Here is a 23,243-nt window from a genome sequence, read left to right as displayed (position 1 = left end):
CCTGATGAATCCCAGCGTGGTCAAGGTGTTGGGTCCAGCGACTTTCCCTACCCAGCGGCTTTGTAACGCCTATGCAGCTAACGGCAAGTTCCTTGCTGGGTAACACACTGCACTCAGACTTTTCGTATGGTCTTCCTGGACGCTCATGCGGAGTGCATTAGCTTCCACGTTTTCGACTCACACAGCAGCGATAACATCTTTGGGAGCCTATGGCTCAAGGAGCACAATCCACACAGATCTGGCCACAGGTCAGATCAAGGCATGGGGCGAGGACTGTTGTAAACGTTGTTTCGCTGTCCAGGATGTGTATTTGGATGACGTTCTGATTTTCTCGTCAGACCTGGCCTCCCACGTCCGACAGGCCAGAGCGGTGCTCCAGCGCTTGTTACAACATCAACTATTTATAAAAATGGAGAAATGTGAATTTCATGAGCATCCGTGTCCTTCATCCTGGCGCAGGGGGAGATACGTACGGATCCCGGGAAGGTCGACACAGTGCTGCAGTGGCCCACTTCCTCCTGTAGGAAGGAGGTGCAGAGGTTCATTGACTTCGCAAACTTTTACCGTAAGTTTATTTGAAACTTTAGTTCCATTGTCGCTCCTCTGGACGCTCTTACATCCCCCGCACAGCACCTTTGAGTGATCCAGGACCTGCCAGGAGGCTTTTGACCGACTCAAGACAAGTTTCACCACCGCACCCATCTTCATCGTACTGGACCCGGAGCGCCAGTTCGTGGTGGATGTTGATGAGTCAAGACTTTGGGATCGGAGCCATCCTATCACAGAGGTGTCTCAAGGATGGAAGGATCCACCCGTGCGCCTTCTTGTCAAAGAAGTTGTACCCAGAACAAAATGACAACATTGGAGACTGTTGGCGGTCAAGACGGCAATGGAGGAGTGGCGTCACTGGCTGGAGGGCTCGCAAGTCCCGTTCGTGGTCCTCACCGACCACAAGAACCTCGAGTACCTGAGGACCGTGAAGCGGCTGAACGCCCGCCAGGCCAGGTGGGCCTTATTCTTCACCCGCTTCCATTTTACTCTGTCCTTCCGCCCAGGCTCCAAGAACGGCAAGCCGGATGCCCTCTCACGGATCCACGAGGGGGAGCGCGCGGAATCGGCAGCCGCCTCCTTCCTACCAGAGACATGCTTCGTGTCCGGCTTCACCTGGGCGGTCGAGTCGCGGGTGAAGGAGGCCCTGAGGGAGACGCCGCCTCCGCGGGTTGTTCGTCTGACCGCCTCTTCGTCACAACGTCGCTGCGGGGGGACGTGATCACCTGGGCCCATACCAACAAGACGGTCTGCCAACCGGGCATGGCAAAGACTCGTTCGGTAGTCGAACAGAGATTCTGGTGGCCCAACCTTAGTAAGGACGTGAGGGAATTCATCAACCCCTGCCCGGTGTGTGCGGCCAATAAGACGTCTCGCCCATGCCTGGTTGGAGAGTTGCGGCCTCCGTCCATCCCGTCCCGCCCATGGTCGCACGTAGGACTGGACTTCGTCACCGGCCTACCACCCTCACAGGGGAACACTGTGGTGCTGCCTATAGTGGACCGGTTCTCTAAGATGGTCCACTTCGTGCCGGTCCCGAAGATCCCTTCAGCCAAGCAGACAGCCCAACTGTTATTAGACGAGGTGTTCGTGTTTTGGATGGAATTCTGCACCCTCATCGGCGCCTCGGCAAGTCTAACATTGGGCCATCACCCGGAGTCCAACGGCCAGATGGAGAGGGTCAATCAAGACTTGGAAACCGGCCTTCGATGCTTGGCATCCAGGGACCAGAGCACGTGGAGCCAGCACCTCAAATGGGTAGAGTACGCCCACAATTCTCTACCGTCTGCTTCGACAGGTATGGCTCCACTCCACGTCGTACACGGATACGCTCCCTCTCTGTTCCCTTCATTGGCCACGGACTCCGCGGTGTCGTCGGCCCCGGTGTATACGGTGCGCCAGTTGTCCAGTATCTAGTGGACTGGGAGGGATATGGACCGGAGGAGCGCTCCTGGATCCCCTCTCGTTTCATCTTGGACCCCTCTCTCATCAGGGACTTTCATGCAGCCCATCCTGACGCTCCTGGGCCGTCCAGAGCCGGCCGTTAAGAGGGGGGTACTGTCATGCTCCTGGCGCACGGCCAAGCTGGGCGTGGCCAGGCAATCAGCACTCACACACCTGCACCTCATGAACCCTAATGACTCTCAGTATATATAGGACCTGGGGGACCTCCGCCAGATCGTTGCCTTTGATGCCTCGTTCCCGCACTCCCGTTTGCCTGACTTCTGCCTTCTGTGTACCGACCCTCACCTGTCCCCAGACCACCCTTGTAAGCCTGCCGCTACTAGTTCTTCTGTTCGTTTGGACTGACTTGCCGGTAATCGACCTCGGAACAAATAAAGACCTCCTTTGTACTGCCTGTCTGCCTCTTGAGTCCTGCATTTGAGTCTGCCCTCGAGCCTCGTTCGTGACAATTTCATTTTTTAAATGTAAAAATTCCCCATTTGCTTTCACTGACTGTGAATTCAAATGCAAAATACAAAACACGAGAATGACGTTGAAATGCCATTACATCAATAAAAAAAGTGTTATCAGCTCCAGCACTCCGACAACCCTTGTGAGGATAAGCAGCTTGGAAAATGGAAATGGACATGTCTATCTTTATTTTAAATATTTACTGCCTTTTTGATGAAATTGGCAGGAATCTTTGGGTAAAAAATAGGACGTCTCTTGCCAACTGGGTGGCCATGACTGTTGTATCCCAAAATAAGTGAGAAAACTGCTTCACATGGCCACATTCTTACACCTCCCATTCTTGCGTTCTCAAGGCCAAATTTTAATGAAATGTAGCTCTATTTGAAAGTTCCCAAATATATTTCAGAAATTTAAGAAAATATACTATTTGTAGCTGGGTCATAATTTTCGATTTTACAGAGGGTGACAGTGGTTAGCACGTCTGCCTCCCAGTTCAGAGGACCGGGGTTCATATCCCATGTGTGGAGGTTCTCCCTGGACCTGCATGGGTTTTAACCCTACCAGGTAATCTGGTTTCCTCCCAGATCCCAAAAACATACATGGCAGGTTAATTGAAGAGTCTAAATTGCCCGTAGTTGTGAATGTGAGAGGGAATGTTTGCTTGCTTACATGTGCCCTGCAATTGGCTGCCAAACAGTTCAGCATGTACCCCGCCTCCTGCCCACAGTTATGTAGCTGGGAGAGGCTCGGGCATGCCTGCGACTCTTGTAAGGATTAGCGGTACTGAAAATAATGCATGGATATTAATAATAATGAATTGTTTTAATAAATGAACCATAAATAAATGCTTACTATTAAAAAATTAATGTATATATGACAACAAAACTACAGTAGATATATAAAATTCGTATAGGTATAAAAAAAAAAAAACAGCTCGTCTATAATTTTTTTTTTTCCAAAGGTGGGTTTTTAGGCCTTTTGTAAAAGCATCTACAGTGTGTGGTCCCCTCAGGTTGTCATGGATAAAATGCCACAGACTTGGCACGCCCGAACAGAAAGCACAGTCTCCCCATTGTTGAGGGTTCCTGTATTCTTGGGCCCACTGCAAACGTTTCTAAGGCTTTAGGGGATCCTCAAGAGTTTCTTTGGATTCCATTGACACAAGCAGCTTCAAATAGCTGCTTGCTCCTCATCAGCCTCAGAAACCGAGGACCGTTTTACACTTTTCATCAGCAAAAAGTCTTCTTCTCCCATTCTGTATGGACGCTGTGACTCGCTTAGTAATGTGGAAAAACTGAAGAAATTATCTTTTAATTTGGCTCAGTTGGTAAACTAATAAGTAAAGCTGTCAGAGATTTTATGTCAGAAAATATAAATAGGAGACAGACCATGTGCAAAAACTCCCCCTAGTAAAACTATCATTCCAGATATTATATGCATAATAATTTGGAACATGCAGTGTCGGATTTGCTTACCTAGCTCCTATTAAATTCTAATGAGAAAGTATTGCCCTTGAAACTACTTCTCATCTAGGACACTGGAATTATTTAAAATAATAATAAAGTCAAAAAGAACATCTTCATTTGTTGTTGCCAAAAAAAATTCCTGAACACTAGCATTTTCTATCCTGTCCTAATGTGAATTAAGATGAAAAATCATAATAATAAATAGATAATTCACATCCCATTTCTAAAAATATTTCAGAAGTGTCAGGGGCATGGAACTCCAGCATACTGAGAAAGATTTCGTGTTTGTTTTATTTCAATGAAGTTTCAGTAAAAAGTGTAATTTCAACACATTTAGATTGGTGGACAAATAAATAGCTAAATATTTTGCACAGCTTCATATTATTTTCTTATCACTTGTTCAACATATTGCATGTTGCCCAGCAAAAAAAATCTATTGTGTGCTTAGCTAATGCATATTACTTATCCGTGTTGGTACGCCGGAAGTATCTTTGCCTTTTTCGCCCACCTTTTTACACATTATGCCCCAACTTAAGAAAGCCATTTTTTTTTTTTTTTTTTTTTTTTTTAGCAATGCTGGCCAAACCGAAAGAAAAGCAATTACAATGGAAATGAAGCTTAACAACCGCAAAAGGTGAGAGAAAGGAGTAACACCGACGAACATCGGTAAAGACTTATGTTGGTCAACTGTGGCGATCATTATTAAGGACTATTAGGGATACAGTGATCACGAAGCAACTTTTTTCGTGAAGTAAAAGAAAACGAAGCAACATTTTTTGATTGTTGCCGAGATGGAAAAATTTACTTACGTTATCGATCAGAATCAACGAAGGCTTAATATCAGCCCAATGTTCATTAAAGGAAGACTTTGTCAAAACTAATGGGAATGGGAGCACACATTAAAAGTTAGTAGATGAAGGTTCAGTATTTCTTTTAATGCCAGAGTTATCCATAGATTTCACCAAGAAACATCTCGAAATTAGAAAAGTATTATCGAAATTCCTCTCTTGCTCAGACATTCCAATGAGCCTGGCTGGAAAACTGACAGCCAATCAGCGTTTGCCACGCCTGCAGTGCTTCCTGTTCTGACCCTCCATTGCTCGCGGATATGTTTGACCAAACAGAGAACGTCCACTATCTGGCATTTTGTGGTCAATTTTTGTGAAAAATAATTACAAACAAACAAAACAAAAATAGCATGATGCACAATGTTCAAGCCTGTGCTCTTGAGCCAGAATACACAGATCGAGCACTTGAGTGTTATAGAGGGGGCGTAACTACCTAACTAACACTAACTACGAACAATAACAGTTCTATTATATGGACCGCGGAGATTTGATGCTTTTCTGAGGAGTTAGTTTCAATGTAGAGATTATACAGCAAGCGTGACCAGACGTTTTTTCCCCCAAAATTGTACTTTTCAAGTAGTCAGCCCCTTGTGAACAATCGGCGGGGGGGGGGGGGGGGGTGATGGTTTCACGCGCCGATCGCTGTAAATAGTAACCAGGGAGTGTTGTGTGCTCAGAGCCAACAAAGCGAGTGTAACAGCGAGTCGATGCTCCATGCTATTACTATCCCCGCCATTGATCTAACAAAACAAAAATAAAAATGTACAATGTTCAAGTGTTTGAGCCACAAAGCACACAGGTGGAAGTCGATGTGTCGGGAGGAACGTGGTGTTGACGACGAACAATAGCAGTCCCATTATATGGACCGGGGAGATTTGATGCTTTTGTGAGGAATTGGTTTCAATGTAGAGATTATACAGCAGGGGTGGCCAGACTTTTTTTTTTCCTTCCCCAAATTGTACTTTTCAACCACTCCGTTAATCGCGTTTGACCAGCGGCGGGGATGGGAGGGGGAGGAGGGCATGGGGGTTTACATTCGTGCATCGCTGTGAATAGTAACCTGGATGTTTTATGTGCTAACACGTATATATCTATCCATCCATTTTCTTAGCTGCACGATAGTCGCAGGAATGCTGGAGTCTATCCCAGCTGTCAACGGGCAGGAGGCAAGTTTACACACACGTAGACATGGGGAGAACATGCAAACTCCACACACGGAAGTCCAGGATTGAACAGCTGCGCCACCCTCATAACGTATGTTGGTGTTTATACAGTATTAGCACGAGAGGCTATAACTCAGCAGCTAATAACCAGTAATGATTGGATGCGTGCAAAGTTCCCCTGCTGGTAAATGAACCTCAACTGTGACAGCCACAGCTGTATCGTGTCAGGTTAACCCCATGGGAGGTTAAAGAAGGAGAAATTTGGGTACTTTTTCTCAGTTTTGTTGCACAACACGTCGGCATCTTGGCTTAGCTAGAACGGATGGTCTGTAATGCTAAGCACCGGAGACGTCAGGGGCGGAGTCAAGGGTGTTTCTTTCGCGTTTGGCTGTGAAAGGTGGCACACATCCAGATTTTGCTTAGATTTAAAAAATGTTCTTTATTTTCAATTTTTTTTGTAATTAATGTTCAAAATATATGTAATAATAATATTACCTCACATTGGAGGGTTTATTGTACATATGAAATTTGGGGAGAGTCTTCCTTTAAGCGAAAGGCATGCCGTATTTTTCTATCTTTGACAGAGCAAAAAGCCAAGGACGCTGAAGAGGAATTTACCACTAGTAAGGGCTACCTGCACATGCTCCCTTAGCAATAGCTGAGGAGAGCCTTTGCTCATTCTTTACCATCCACCTCTTGCAGTCATGGTAAGTACAGCCTCTTATTATTTTTATTTTAATGTATTTGTTTTTTATATGAAGTATTGTGATGTAAATTTTTACTTCAACGGTGAAATCAGACTTGTGCGGAAATTCAGGTTATGTTTCCAGCGTCGGAACGGATCTTGTAAAATTGATCGAGGACTCTCTGTATATATTGTCCTTTGGCACCTTGAAGCACACTAAAACAATAGTAGATGTGAACAATTCCCTAGCCAGAATAGTGAACAATTCAATAGCCAGAATAGAATATTAAATTTTTATTTCTTTAAACACCAAAATTAAATCAGCTGTAAATTTTCATTAGGCCAATGTCTTTATCTTTACTAATAATACAACATACACTACCAACTACTGTCATTCATCTTCAAATGACCCCATTTATGCAGTCATACTACCATCGCTTCTTTATCCCTCATCGTGCGAAGCACAATACCCAATCCAGTGTTTTACCACAAGGGGATATATGGGGGCATGTGCGGTCATCTAGAGCCAAATGTCTCTGATGCAACCAAAGGACAGGTAGATGCGGTATTTCAGACAAGATTTATGGCACCAAACAGCATTAGCTAAAAACCGTCAGGTGGCAGCGATAGCTAAAAAATGCATTCTTGTAGCGGAACACCGCTAGATTGGAAAGCCACCACCTCAAGAGCAAGCAGTAAAAATGACAGTAGATGGTGGAGGGACCTCAATGATGCCAAGAGCAGCCAATATATCAAGCTGCACCTAAGGCATGGGGCCCCATTAGCCCCCCAATGCTGTCCAGCAAACTCAACGGATCTACACTATTTATTTAATTTCTTCACATTCTTACAGTGTCAATCGCTTTGAGGTTGTGGGGGTGTCAAAGGAAGTGGAGGGGTACATGAAATTTTGAAAATCAATCTGCACTTCGTAATGGTTTCATTCCTTTTGCAATGACCTAGTGGTTGCAAGGTGGGGAATATTGGTGGGTGTATACACGTGGGCCAGATTGTGGTGGGAGGGGTAGGACAGAGTGTTAGCAGCCATAAACCCTTCCCCAATACAATCTAAGAAGTGGAGTAAAGTTGATGTGATCCTAATAAGCGACAAATCGCAATGTGTGTGTATGGTATGGTTGGCGAAGAACGGTGCGATGATGATAACAGTTGTGTTGGAGATGTTTATAATAGTCTAGAAAGTGTTCGCTTAGGCTGACGCATGTAACATGCTCACACACACACAGACACGCACGTGGTAGCATCTCAGCACCATCCAACAAGGTATAAATACTGGTCTGACACTTTAATGTCAGCGGACAGCTTGTCCTGGATTAGAAACGCGTAACCCAGCAGAGAGGTCGACATTGCTGGGATGAAGGTGCTGCAACGGGCAGCGTGAAGAGGGGAAAAGGGGGAGCTATTACGGAGGGTGGGTGTTTGATCTATCAGGGCATCTAACATGGACTGTCGGCTAGTGAGAGGATAGTCGATGTAATAAGGGGCTGTTTTGTGGCCAGCTCTCATTGCCATTGTTGGAGGATTTTGTTTCACCCACAAAAGAAAATTGGAAAATTGAGTTTGTGCTGTGTGGATGTGTGTGTGCGTGCGCACACACGTGTGCGTTCATGCATGTGTGTTGCACTCAGACAGAACAAAGGATTACATACTGAAAAATTAAGCGCCTTTCTCCTTTCCTTGATCCTGTTGACCGTGGTCCGAACCTAAAAAAAACAAGAGAGATACTTTAAGTATGTCTGACATTGTGCTTGGTGAATCACACTTTCATGGAATACAAACCTACAATTATTTAAAAAGCAGCACTTCTTGGCACAAAGAAGATTATTTATTTATTTTTTTGAGAGCAGATATTTGTGGATTGTGACAACCAACAGCTGAAAGAAAGTGTGTGTGCCTACATGAGTAAAGGTGCTCTAGTGTGTCCTGGTGGCTAATGGGACTTGAAAGTGACACATAGAGCTAGCAAACTAAGAGGACGACTTTGAGATATCATCCGTCAACACAAAGCTGCGGGACAAACAAATGGAGCTATTGGAGGAGAAGGAACCGCCCTTGCAGAACAGATTACATTTTTCTACTTCAGATGAAAACTGCGTAAGATTAGGCACTAGTGAGAAATGATTTGGTTCCAAAATTTTACATTTTACATATTAGAGAGAGGTGGTACCGGGACGTAATATAAAATCCTATTGACATACTGGACGGAAAACTATATGAAAAACTATTTTATTTTCAAATGAACAATTTTTAAAATTGCTGACTTGAGCATGCTTTTGTATAACTCCACGGAACATTATTATGATGTGTTTATTAATATTCAACCCTCAGTCAGTATTTGCACCTTATTAATAATTGTCTTTTAAAAATGCTCATTGTATAAAAATACATACCTGCATTTCTACTTTATGCATTTCTCTCTCTCTCTACGTCTGTGTGTGTGTGTGTGTGTGTGTGTGTGTGTGTGTGTGTCTACCACCCAGTTAATGTAAAAATTTTGGGCTAGTATTGTGTACGTATTTTTTAAGAACATATGACTGGACATACATCTATTTATTTTTTAAATCCCAAAATTAGTTTATTTGTAATAATTAAACCCAACTTTGGCGATCAGTCCAGGGTGTAGTTTGCTTTCGCCCAAACTATGCTGGGATAGGCTCCAGCACTCCCACGACCCTTTTGAGGATAAGCGGCTTGGAAAATCATATGGAATGTATTCATGGTAATTGTGGCATTGTGTTATGTCAGGGGTGGCATGGTGGGGCAGCTGGAAAGCGTTGGCCTCATAGTTCTGAGGTCCTGGGTCCAATCCGAGACCTGCCTGTGTGGAGTTTGCATGTTCTCCTCGTGCCTGCGTGGGTTTTTTCCAGGCACTCCAGTTTCCTCCCACATTCCAAAAACATGCAACATTAATTGGTCACTCTAAATTGCCCCAAGGTGTGATTGTGAGTCTGGCTGTTTGTCCTGATGTGCCCTGCGATTGGCTGGCAATCAGTTCAGGGTGTGCCCCACCTCCTGCCCGTTGACAGCTGGGATAGGCTCCAGCACTCCCCGTGACCCTTGTGAGGATAAGCGGCAAAGAAAATGGATGGATGGATGGACGGATGGATGTTATGACAGTTCTGATAGATCCATACCAAATACAATTATAAATTTCAACACCTACAAAAAAAATCATGATCATCAATTTATAAAAGATAATTTCTTTCGTCAATGTCAATTAATATAAAAATCCTCTTGATCAAGTTTACTTGTTTTATAGTTTTGCTGAATGAATGTAGATTTAATGAACTTTTAACATGACAAAAAATTCAATTCTAAATTCATGCGACTTGTTATTGTAATAAACAGCATAGGACAAGGTGCAAGACACAAATGATGTGTGTCTGGCTGAATATTCTTCTATAAAAACCCTCAAGCAAAGTGGAATCTGCGTGTGGATTGTCAACACTGACTGTAAATTTGTAGAGACTGAGAGCTTGACACATAAGCCCAGCCCATACTGTTAGTGAATATGCATTATGGCTTCTGGGTTCACTAAGTCATTGTATTTTATAAATTATGACACCGCGCCATACACACACAAAGGCAGGATGTGCATGTATTTTACGCGCATAAGATTGGTGAAGAGTAATATAATGAAGAACTGGTGACAGCACAAAATCAACAGCATCATGTATTCATAACAGGCTGATTAATTTTCTACAAGGTGCTCAACAAGTGTAAATTCTGGAGACATTATCTTCTATTATTTAATGGGGGAAGGACATTCCAAAGGTTTGACTGAGATCAAAAGCAGCCTCCTGTTAAGGCAATTACACGACACCATTTAATGAATTGTTTGACAATGAGGGGAAGGGCATTGTTTTAGATAATAGTTATGTGTTTAAGGGCTAGATCATACACTCAAGGTTTCGCAATGATGCAAAGTTAAACAATTAACATATGAAAGCGGTATAGCCGACAACACCTGCCGACATCCTTGGAGCTGATGGAAATAAAAGGTCATCAAAGTGTTTTAATACAAGGTGACCACGAAGGAAAAGCTAATTGGAGTGAATAATGGGCAGCTATTCTCAGGTAATTAGTCATTTAAAAAAAAAAATGAATTTTGAGATATTAGAGGTAAAGCCTGTTCCATGCTGCATTTATAAAAGTGGAAATACAGCTCAATGAATTTTCTGACACTGAGGCAGTATTCCTTAGCATATCAAAGTACTGTACTTTTTTTGATTCAATAAATTTGGTTGAAACAAATTTAATCAGCTTCATCAACTGAAATTGTTTCTGTTGATTAAATAGACTTTGTTCTTATATCAAGGCAGTTAAGACAATCTATGAATAAGAAGTATGTAGTACACTTTCACCTGATGGGAATGAATAACTTATGGGGTAGACCATTGACACATTAGTAAAAGCTGATGTGTGACTCCAACAGATTTTGTTCAGAGGGATTTTCAAACAATGTGCAGTCAAATTAGCAGCACTCAGCGGTGTTCCAGGTCATGGAACAACTAATGCATTTTATTGTGTGTATACTTGTAAAGAACATTTTAAATACAAGGGAACATTAATCAAAATTTGTGAAGGATCCTTGACATATTTGGAAACAAATTAAAGCACATACAGCGTAGTGTATCACTAGCAAGAAAAACTTTTTTTTTTTTTTTACTCTGAACAAAACCGGAAATATTATTTGCAATAATCACCACGGGAGTGTGCTTATGAATGGATGGTCATGTTCTTGGGAACTGGCAAATGTACATATACTTGTCACCGATTGTTACAACCTTAGTGTTAAGGAAAACCCGAGTTACGAAAATAAATTTCAAAGCACAAAGAAAACCACTTTAAGCAAGTATGAGTTATTGATGATTTATTAATTGATTGATTCACTGATTTGTTGTACAGGATTAAGTGTGAGATCCTCCCCGGCTCCTCACTATAAGTGCTTCACTTTTGACTAACGGATAGCTCCTTAAGCATTGAGAAGAAACCACAAAGACAACTGAAAATATTCTATGCAGAGATTCATACAGCATTACTCTTTTACATGGCCAAAGGAAAGTGACCTCAAAATTTGGCCCAGTTTTAAGTATTTAGGGGCTGCATTAACAAGCTTACACCAGAAATTACCTTTTTGACTAAGAGTGATTTTCATGAGGTGAGTCTCATCCATTAAAATCTGCCAGTAGCCCAGGCCTTATCAAAATGGTAATAATGTAGCATCTCAGTATGATATGTTCTCAGTCCTTCATTGCATGTTTCTTCCTCCGTCTTATCTACAGTATGTATGGAGACTGCTCGGGACCTCGCAAAGCACAAGCCAACGGCTTTGTCAGGATTCTAAATGGAGGGCTGTGAGTTTAAAAACTTAAAGAGGCAGTGAAATATTAGGCAATGTAGGTGAGCAATGAGTGGGTGAGAACGACGCCGTGTCAGTGTTTAATGGTCGGACTCGGATGCATATAAGTTAGTCCAAGCATGAAGGGCAGTAGGACGCTTGCGTGGAAACGATGTCCCCTTCCCTTCCATCTCAGCCCTCCTCCCACCATCAGCCGCCTCTCTTTCTCTCTCTCTCACGAACACGTACACACACACACACACACCACACACACACACACACACCACACACACACACACACACACACATTCCTACTTGCTGCAACCCCCCCCAATTCGGCACAGCTTTTAAGCATGGAGCACATCAGAAACTTGTCATTTCTCTCATTCACTGCGACAGCCTTGAGACACAATGCAGACTTACCTCTGTGTTGTACACCCCATATATCAGGAAGATGAACAGACCCTGCAAACAGACAAAGAGAGTGGTAATAAAATGGGAGGACAAAGCTGTTAGACTTCTTTTCTCTTTTATTTAAAAAAAATAATCTCAAATGACTGCAGTGATTAGGAATATATGAAATGAGATTTCGCGCTTAAAATGTGAACATCGTCTCCAAAATGTGCTCCCCACCCCTTTGGATCCTTTACAATAGTTGTCTCTCAATCCAACCTTCTCACAAAACATTCAGATCCAGAGTATCCAAAGTTTTTTTCAATATAGATTCAGAGATGATTTGAAAAAAAAAAAATGAATTGCAAGGAGACACAATATACATAATGCGAGATTCAAAGACAGGCTAAAAGAGAAGCACAAAAACACACTCACACAAAAAGAGAGCAACTCAAGCCCGTCAAAACCATCAAGGAAAACTATTCGAGGAAAGCAGAGAAAGGGAGAGGAGGAGAATAAAGAAAAATGACAGATAAAAGAAGATATTTCATGTTCACTGAACTCTGTGGCTTGTACCCTGAACCCAACAATACCCTGCCCTTGAATACATAAATGCTGCACTTATGGTCACAGAAAATAGTTATTTTTCATTGGAAATCTTTGTGCATACAAGTGTGCGCCTTTGCCTTCATTCCATAATGTAAATTGGTTGCCTCAGTGGAAATGATGGCAACTGCCACAAACGAACAAACACAAGAAGTTGGGGAAAATCTTATAACAGGTTAATAGAAAGAATGGGTTCTTTGATAAACCAAATGTGCGATGACCTGGATCTTGTTCACACAAATAAACTAAGAACCATTGGCCATCTCTTGGGACAAGCTGAAAAATAAATCATCAAGGTTCACTGAAAAATTTTGGCAACAAAGATGTCTCAAGCCAGTAAGACAAAGAGTAACTATATCCTCTATAGTCTTGTAATAAGAGGTGCTGTACAGTTCAGGTTGTTTATTATGAGAATTAGGTACAGCATAGGGTGATTATGTGTTCTTTCCAGTCTATTGTCGTCGGTCCACACAAATAAAAAAAAAAATCGTCATCCATAAACGGACAGATTACGTTGTGTCCAGCTGCACCATTTTCTAACATACCACTGCCACTGGTATGGACGTGCCAAAATACACGTTTCCAATTAAAGTATCATGGTGGACACTATTGATAATGAAAAGGAAAATATGACGTGTCTAATGTGTGCATCATTGAATTGAACCAAACTGCTCGTAACTACTTACTTGTAGATACAGTGTATACACATTCAGGCGCACACACACACACACACACAACACACACACACACACCACACACACACACACGCACACAGAAGAGCACACACAACCACACACTCATAGAATAATAGATGGCCTTTTGTTAATTTGCACAGATACCCTATTGTATTGCATTACAATTGCAATTCCCAACTCATTGTTTTCATTTGATTACCATGTTTTTGATCATTGCTCAAATTTGTAATTAATCTTTTGTTGTAGTGTGAACAAAGTGATAAGAACATGCTGCGTACATTAAGAAAAGTGGTCTATTAGAGAATAATTGAGTTAAAAATAAGTGGCAGCACAACAATAATGATGGATTGTTTAAAATGTTAATTCATTAATATTCCCACTATAAACAAACAAACAAAATTGGGGCACATTATTTAAATGTGGGTTCACTTTTCTTAACCAATTTCTGTTTCTTTTGAACTCTCTAGCAAATGGTACAAATTTATGCAAAGGATGAACAGAGTTGCTTTCAAAGTATTGCTATCCTGCACATCAAACAAGAGAGCATAAATTAATTGGCAGTCAACTAATTCTGCAACAATTGTATGTTTAAAAAGTTAAATCCAGCAAAAACAATCATAACCCCCAGAGAGTGGTGCAATGCAATGCAACACAGAAAATCCCATTTTCTTCAACAATAAGGATTTCCATGTTACAAGTACTAAGAGTTTGACCCGCAGTAGAAAAACACACATGTAAATAACCTGCAGGAATTCATAATCACTATGTCCAATAATGTTGTTCAACAAATGAAAGCAACCTGTCAATGTGTATGAAAACTGAATGGAGGCCCTTTCACATGCTGACCTGCTAATACTAACCTGAGATTTTTCAGACATGATTTAAATGGTCCTGGTTTATTTAAAAACAAAAACATGATCGTTCATGTACAGATTTAATTGCTGCGGGATTGATCCTATGACTTTTGTACGTAACTATTGAAGGTGGCTTTTTCCTCAGATATATTTTTCTACGTGTTTGGGATTTTGTCATGGTCAGATAAAACCCAAGTTAAAACCTTGTGGCCATAATTCTAAAAGGTTTGCTTGGTGAAAACACATCACTGATCTTGACCAAAAGAACAACATATTGTACCTACACCGAAGCATGGTGGTGGGCACATCATGCATTGGGGGTGTTCTTATTCAGCTGGAAATGGAGTCTTAGACAAGTTGGAGGAAATTATGAACAATTTGAAATAGCAGTCAGAAACCTTCAGGCTTCTGCTACCACTGAAAAAAAAAAGGCACAAGTAGTACACTCTCACAACTGAACCATATCTGAGGTTCATCAGAAGCTGTTTAAATGGTCGCAGGTGTGTGCGGACTCTCATTTAACATGTTTGAATATTATTGGCTCATTCTAAACACAGCCACATCTCAGGTTATAAGAGGGTGTGCAAACCTGTGCAACCAGATTATCTCTCTTGTTTATTTTACTTCGGTTCTCAAAAACCTCAACTGAGTAATGGAGGTTACAGACCAAATTAATGTTTTTTTTTTTTTTTTTTTAATGATTTGTCCCGGTCTCATTTTTATATCACAAAACTGGCACTTGAACAAGGATGTGTCAAGTTTTATATCCACTGTCGATATATATAGATTTTTTGAAGATATAATTTAATTTAGTCTTTAATTTTTAGACATAGAATAGCTATTACTGGAATTGCTTAACGTGAAAAAAAAATTATGATCATCAATTTTGACTAGATTAGACCAATGTTTAATTATTTGACCTGACCAACCTCTTTTTCTTCAGTAGCTAAAGATCACAACCTCCAGGTACTTAGAAAACACTCACAAAAACAGAGGTAACTATTTAAAAAAACAATGTGCAAAATCCTTGCCTAGATTCAAACACTCAGAGATGTTTGCATGTCTACTTGGCTAAAAAAAAATAAAATAAAAAAAAGTGGGGGGGGGATTTAGCCCTTACACCTGGTAATCATTACAGAAATGAGAGACAGAGGAGGTGAAAATGCTGTGATGGAGGAAAAAAGAGAAGAAATTCACACTTCTGCACTGGGACTTGCTAATGTCTCTGACCCCTACATGCATAAACAATTTAATTAACATGTATACATAACTTTCACTTTAACTGCTCGTGGCATGTCAAATCAAAGTATCTGTCAGTGCTGTGAAGCAACGACTTGATGCTGTGCAGGTCCTCGGTTCATACTCACCCTTTTCTAACTGCTCCAGCTGGCTAGAGAAGCTGGCAAGACCACATGAAGGCAGAGAAACAGGCAGGTAGACAGCCAGGCTACTCTGCTGTCAATTTGATGAGATAAACACCTCACCATGCAAGCTTTCACACCCAAAACCAAAGGACGGCACATTGTGATTTTGAAGGAGAACAACTTTAGAGAACGTAGGACTATAGAAATTTGAGCAAAATAGCTTCAATAAGTCGGTAAAATTCACCATACAAGTAAGTACATGTGAGATCATGGTTGAACATAGGCTGAATAAGTCAAACTAATTGGAAACAAATGCTAAACCTTTACATTATCATTTCTGGGTTTACCATGATGAAATCACTGCAGCGTTGGCACTTTAATGCTGTCTTTATGAGCCCCAGATTTGATCATTTAAGTGAGTGTGTATCTGTGATTATTCTAAGCCAATAACTGAGTAATGAAACAAAATAATACAATACAATAATTTATGAACTATATAGAAACCTCAATTCCAATGAAGTTGGGATGTGTAAAATGGAAATAAAAATAGAAAAGAATGATTTACAAATAATTTTTCAAAACCATAGCATAAACACAAAAACAATGTATTTAATGTTCAAATTGATTGATTGATTTTGCAACATGTTTTTAAAAATTCTATGAGCAACCCCCCCAAAACAAAAAAACAAAAAAAAACCCCACCTGTTTGGAACATTCCTCAGGTGGACAGGTTAACAGGAAATAGCTGAGTGTCCTGACTGTGCTCAAGCTCATCTGAGATGGACTGATGTAAAGTGGAAAAATATGCTGTGATCTGATGAGTCCACATTTCAAACTAATTTTTAAAATAATCGAAGTCATTTCCTCCGGGCCAAAGAGCATAAAGACCATCTGTAATGTTGTTAGCGCAAAGTTCAGAAGCCAGCATCTGTGATGGTATGGGGGTGTGTTCACACCTATGGCATGGTAACGTGCACATCATTGAAGTCATCATTGATGCCGAAAGGTACATACAGTACATGTTTTGGACCAACATAATCTGCCATCCAAGCAGCATCTTTTTAAGGGATTCCACTGCTTATTTCACCAAGATTCTGCATGTTACGCAGTGTAACAGTGTGGCTTTGAAGTAAAAGAGAACAAGTACTCTACTAGACTACTCTGCCAGGAGTACAGACTTGTCCCCACTGTATGGTTTATGAAGTGCAAAATATAACAGTCCCTGGACTCTTGAGCAACTTGAGTTGCACATACATATACACATTTAAGCAAGAATGGGGGGAAAAAAGTCCACCAACAAATTTTTAACAATTGAGGCTAATTTATACTGCCACGGTCACGCGGTTGACAACGCCCACATACCCCTGTGCAGCACCTATGCGTAGCTTACCGCATACACATCAAAAAATGTTGCTGCGCTGGAGAGCCTACGTCTCCCGCCAGGCCTGGGAATGCCTTGGGATCACCACACAAGACCTGGACAAAGTGGTTGGTGAGAGGGAAGTTGAAGAAAATGGATGGATGAATGGATGGACAGACGGAGTATACGGTATATAAAAAGTCACCATGAAAATTATGGGCTGTACCAATTGAATATCACTGGAAGAGCTCGTCACTGTGGGAGGGCATAACCAAACACCCCTGCCCAGAGGTGTCACAAGGTGTTCTGGATTCCTCCCAGGGTCGGGAGCGAGAAGGTGGGGGTGCTGATCCAACTTTTATGCCCTACCCACTCTATAGCGTGGGCACCAGCAGGGTGTCTGAAATATCATTCAGAGCCTGCTAAGCCTGGCGATGCCACTGCACTTACTCCAGTTGTATTGTGTTGACGTCATCTTACATTTATTACATTGGCTTAAGAATAGCATTGCTTTTAGTATATATCATGTAATTTCTTTTTTCATTTTTTTGAGAGGAACTATTAGGACACACACACACACACACACACACACCCATCCATCCACTCAACTCGGTTGTCACATTGAGTGGGAGACACCCAAGTCAGTGTGCCACTGTTAGGTGTTGTTAAAGGCATCATACACATACATTGATGCTGCTGGAAACGGTATTGGTGCGCTATGGCTCAGGGGAGGAGGGAGAGTTATTAACTTAGCCCTGAACCACCTACTTAATATAGGGCCCGGCAGTGATCACTAACAGAGCCTGGCAGAGGTGACAGCTTTTGGCCCTGCTTGAGGAAATCCAATTGAAAACCAGCGAAGAGGAACAACAAGCCCAAAACAGATGTTTCTCTCTACCACCGACACTACTTTGGGTCCCTACAATCCAGAGGTGACAAAACACAATGGTAAGTCTAACGTACATGATGACATACAACAAAGTAGAATGCACAAATATTAGATATATAATGGAGTCCCATGACTTCAATATAACTACATATACAGTACTGTAAAGAAGGAGAAAGAAAAAAATATAGGCAGGAAATATTTAATTTATTAAAGACTGTTGATTATTGCATTTATGGCCTTTAGCTCTGAGGGGGGGATTCATTTCATAATTTTCTAAGTTTAATGAGTTTTTGCAGCACATATTTAAATACTGTACACTTTGAAAACACACTTCAACCCACACAATTTACATTTTTTATTCTACCAGCTAAAGGAACAGCCCTAATCCATATTGAAACTAAATAAACAATACAAAGAATAATGTAAAGAAATACAGACCGTTTGGACATCCATCCATTTTTTGAGCCGCTTATGCTCACCAGAGTTGCAGGATTGCTGGAGCCTATCCCAGCTGTCATCGGGCAGGAGGCAGAGTACTCCTTCAACTGGTTGCCGCCCAATTGCAGGGCACATGGAGGCAAACAACAGCCGCACTCACAATCACACCAAGGGGCAATTTAGAGAATCCAATTAATGCATGTTTTGGGGATGTGGGAGGAAACCGGAGTGCCCAGAGAAAATCCACGCAGGAATGGGGAGAACATGTAAACTCCACACAGGGGGGACTGGGATTTGAACCCCACTCCTCAGAACTGTGAGGCCAACGCTTTAAAGCTGTGCCACCATATTTGTACATATAAACAGATATTTAACAATCACCAGAAAAAAACATCTTATCAATGAGTACAGAGCTACCCAATTATTCATTAATCTCTTCTTTTTACTGACAGGGCATGTCACCAAAAGCACAATTCACATGCCCTCAAAACATCACAGTCCCTTTCTTTAAGATTAATTGAATTTGGCAAGGTTGTCCTTTCATCATCATTTTTAAATTCCCTTTTTCTCCCACTTCTTTCTTCTACCACAAAAGAGTAAAAAATGGTGGAGGTTGCGAACTGAAATGGACTGAAATCAATTGTATATCTTTATCGCCTGTCAATGACAAATAACGTTTGCCATTGCTCTAGCATTGAGTCAGTGTGTCATATTGATTTTACATCAGACCGACAAACGTTATTGAAGCAATAACAGATGAGCTCACTCCTTTACGTGTGTTAATGATTAAATAAACCCATACAACAAAGGATGTGGGGGAATGAGAGATTCATTCCATTTATTCCTACAAACATTAACATAATTCTAAACTCTTTACAAAAACCGTACTTGTTGGGAGAGCTATACGTTTTGATATGCCTCTGAAAAAAGGTGCACAAGGCACATGTGGTAATGGGATAGAAAAGTTGTGGGGGTATTGAGAACGAAAGAAAGTGGACTGTAAACAAACTACATTTTAAACAAGACAATTTAGGGTTGGCTTGCCTAAAGCGCCAACAAAAACATAGCTGTAGAAAACCGATCCAAAGATTTTGCACATGGTTCAAAGAAGGAGTCTTTGAACTGGTGGAGCAAAGTGTTCTGCCAATGCACAGAGCTGTTTAATTAACAATACTAAGATATCTAAGAAGCTTTTGTGGGGCACCCCCTTGTCAAAGTGCATGTGCACTCACTGTCAATCCCAGGGTGTTTTTAACCACTAAGTTTTCCCACTGATGGAAGGGGAAAAGGGTTGAATTGGAAGAAAACTTGGCAACAACATCTGGACATCTTATTCTTTTGAACACAACATACGAACACAAAATCTTTCATTTTGCATAAGCTAGGCAGATATGAATGAAGATCTCAATTTAATTAATTGTCTTGAAATTGCCTAAATTTTATGTTTCTAAGTGTTGGAAGTATAAGCCATTAAATGAAAAAACAAGAGATTTGTCTCGACCCATTAGGTCCCCCTGCATCTTAATTTCTTGTTTTATTTGCTCTTAACATTTGAGACATATTGTCCCTCATAGGAACAATTTGGGGAAGGCCGGTTTCAGTTTCAGAATTCTCATAATGGCATGGCTAGATTTGGTTTGAGACCGTATGCCCTGTGATTATTTTTTTATATATACCGATATATAATTTCTAAGTATAATATCCATATTGGGGTGGAACGGTGCATCAGCTGGAAAGCACTGCGCTCACAGTTCTGAGATCCCGGGTTCAATCCCAGCCCCACCTGTGTGGAGTGTCCATGTTCTCCCCATGCCTGTGTGGGTTTTCTCCAGGCACTCTGGTTTCCTCCCACATCCCAAAAACATGCAGAATTAATTGGACACTCTAAATTGCCCCAAGGTGTGATTGCAAGTGTGGCTGTTTGTCTCCATGTGCCCTGCGATTAGCTGGCAAACAGTTTAGGGTGTACTCCACCAAAAAGGTTCAAACTGATAAACTTTGTTTTTTGAAAATATTATCTTATTTTGAATTTATTGCCTGCAACAAAAGCCTGGGAAAAATGAGAAATACTCAAAAAAACCCTTCTATTTGGAACATTCCAAGGGTGACCAGGTTAAATGGAAACAGGGGAGTGTCATGATTGGGTATAAAAGGAGCATTCTCTGAAAGGCTGGTTTTCACAATCAAGGTTGGGTGGGGCAAGGTTCACCACTTTTTAAACAACTAGGTGATTTTTTTTTTCAAAAAAAAAAAAAAATAAGAACGTTTGTTATAGTACAATTTCAAGGAATTTAGAGATTTCATCATCTATGGTCGATAAAATCATTGAAAGATTCAGAGAATCTGGAGAAATCTATGCACGTAAGTGGCATGGCCAAAAAACATCATTGAATGTCCGTGACCTTCAATCACTCAGGCACCACTGCATTAAAAACTGGCATCATTGTCTAAAGGGTACTGCCAGATGGACTCAGGAACACTTCTGAAAAACAATGCCATTTAACAGAGTTTGTCGCAACATCTACAAATGTGAGTCAAACTGCTACCATGGAAAGCAAAAGCCATTATCTACTAAATGGATTGAGATGCAGTGATGAAAAGTGGAAAAGTGCGCAGTGGTCTGATGGGTCAACATTTCATTCATTTTTTTTAAATCATGGCTGTCGTGTCCTCTGGGCCAAAGAGTAAAAGGACCACCTTAGCTGTTATCACCGCAAAGTTCAAAAGCCAGCCTCTGTGATGGTAAGGGGTGTGTTAGTGCTTAAGGCATGAGTAACTTGCACATCTGAGAACACACCATCCAGGCAAACAGGTACATATAGTTTTGGAATGAACTTTGTGTGTGTTGTCATTCAAGCAAAGTCTTTTTCAGGGACGTCGCTGCTTATTTAAGCAAGACAATGCCAAGGCATATTCTACATGCGTTAGAATTGTGTGACATAGTAGTAAAATAGTGCAAGAACTACTAGATTGGCCTCCCTGCAGTCCCGACCGCCTTTTGAAAATATGTAGTGCATTATGAAGCATAAAATATGATAATGAACACCCCAGACTGTTGAGCAACTGATGATGTCCATCAAGCAAAAATAGGAAGGAATCACACCTACAAAACTTCAACTATTAGTGTGCTCGGTTCCCAAATGTACGTATTGTCGTTAAAAGGAAAGTTGGTGTAACATAGTGATAAATGGTCCACTGCTCTAGCTTTTTTTGGAATGTATTGCAGGCATCAAATTCAAAATGAGTGAATATTTACAAAAAACATTTTATAATATAAACATTACTACTTGTCTTTATTGTGTAATCAATTCAATGTAGGTTAAAAAGGATTTGTAAATCATTGTATTCAGTTTTTAATTTACATTCTACACAACATCCCAACTTCAATTGAATTGAGGTTTGTCGATATGATATAGGAATTGTGTTTAAGCATAATTCCACATCAAGGGAGTAGTGATTTCAACTCTTATTCTGATTGACTGTCAAGGATATACAGTCTTCCTTCATTTAATGGAGGGGTTACTGTCCCATATAGTAATCATGATCAGTGAAAATTGCATAGTAGAACTTGATCCTTTTTTCTTTTGTTTTGTTCATTATATATATATATTTTTTGGCTTCATTTTTTCATGACAGGAGGCTTTTTTGGTTATATTTTTTTTAAATTATTTACAGTATGTTTTTTCTTGTCTTATATTGTATATGAATGTGGGCACGGTATGTATACCTGCGTATTGTATTGTACCAGACAACAGCAGAGTGGTGAAAATTCTCATCAAACTACAGGTTGTATGCATGGGTTTCATCGTAAACCTACATAATATGATCAAGAGGAACAATAAAAACTATTCTCGGACTTCAACGAACTCTCACTTTATCATTTCCTTGTGCATGTACTTCTACATATATCAGTGGTTTTTGGCTAAAGTTCACATTTTGCTCAAGTAACAATAGAATAGAAATAGAATATTTGCCCTTGGTTTATTCCTCGGGCATGGGAGAGAAATGTGTCCTCTTTTTCTTATGCACACATTTCAAGGCATGAAAACAAATTTAAAATCAAAGACAAAACACACTATTACACATACACACCACCGTTCCAACTGAAACATAAAATTGCACTGCTGACAAGACTGTCATAGTGCCCTTGACTAGCAATGAGAAATGGATGCAATATGCAAAATCTGAACAAGTTGCTTTTGGGTACCAAACTGGGATAAAAGACACAGGTATTATTATGGGATGGTTTTGCTCTCGCGTCTCACAGATGAGGCGAGGCGAGCTGACGTTAATGGCATGTGTCAAGATCACAAATTATGGTGGGAGGAGCTCAGACAAAGTGAAAGACAGAGCGTCTTTCACGTTTTAAGGGTTAAACATGGTCAATAAGTGTGCCTTAGGTTTAATTACTCCCTTGTACATGTGGCCTTGTATCATGGGAACGTATTGATAGTGTACATTGTTTGAGTATGAGGACTTAGCTAAAGTTCTACCAAAACCCAAACTACCCATTCTAAATATGGGTCTTACTATCCTGTTTACAAAAGATATACAGTTGTTTGTTCCACAAAGATAATAATCGAAAAAGTAATCCTCAACATCACAGGACTGATGACTCTCCAACAACTCATGTTAATTTAGATTAGTCAGAGAGGCAAGC

The 23,243-nt window shown here is 40.9% G+C and overlaps 1 protein-coding gene across 8 annotated transcripts in view; it reads right to left on the bottom strand.

Moving 5' to 3' along the window:
• LOC133503388 (adhesion G protein-coupled receptor E3) overlaps positions 1-23,243 on the bottom strand; it is a 98,129-nt gene that overhangs the window by 45,498 nt on the left and 29,388 nt on the right. For 5 of the 8 annotated variants that reach the window (XM_061824972.1, XM_061824973.1, XM_061824974.1 and 2 more), the window contains 2 exons: positions 12,408-12,449; positions 8,293-8,346 (listed from right to left, as the gene is read on the bottom strand). The exons of the other annotated variants lie outside the window; for them this stretch is intronic. In XM_061824972.1, the coding sequence (XP_061680956.1) occupies positions 8,293-8,346; positions 12,408-12,449 (96 nt within the window). The remainder of the gene's footprint in view (positions 1-8,292; positions 8,347-12,407; positions 12,450-23,243) is intronic. 8 annotated transcript variants of the gene reach the window in all.

The sequence above is a fragment of the Syngnathoides biaculeatus genome, chromosome 7 (assembly GCF_019802595.1).
Source record: "Syngnathoides biaculeatus isolate LvHL_M chromosome 7, ASM1980259v1, whole genome shotgun sequence".
Lineage (NCBI taxonomy): Eukaryota > Metazoa > Chordata > Actinopteri > Syngnathiformes > Syngnathidae > Syngnathoides > Syngnathoides biaculeatus.
The sequence above is the reverse complement of the archived record's forward strand: the minus strand, read 5'-3'. Positions and strand labels throughout refer to the sequence as shown.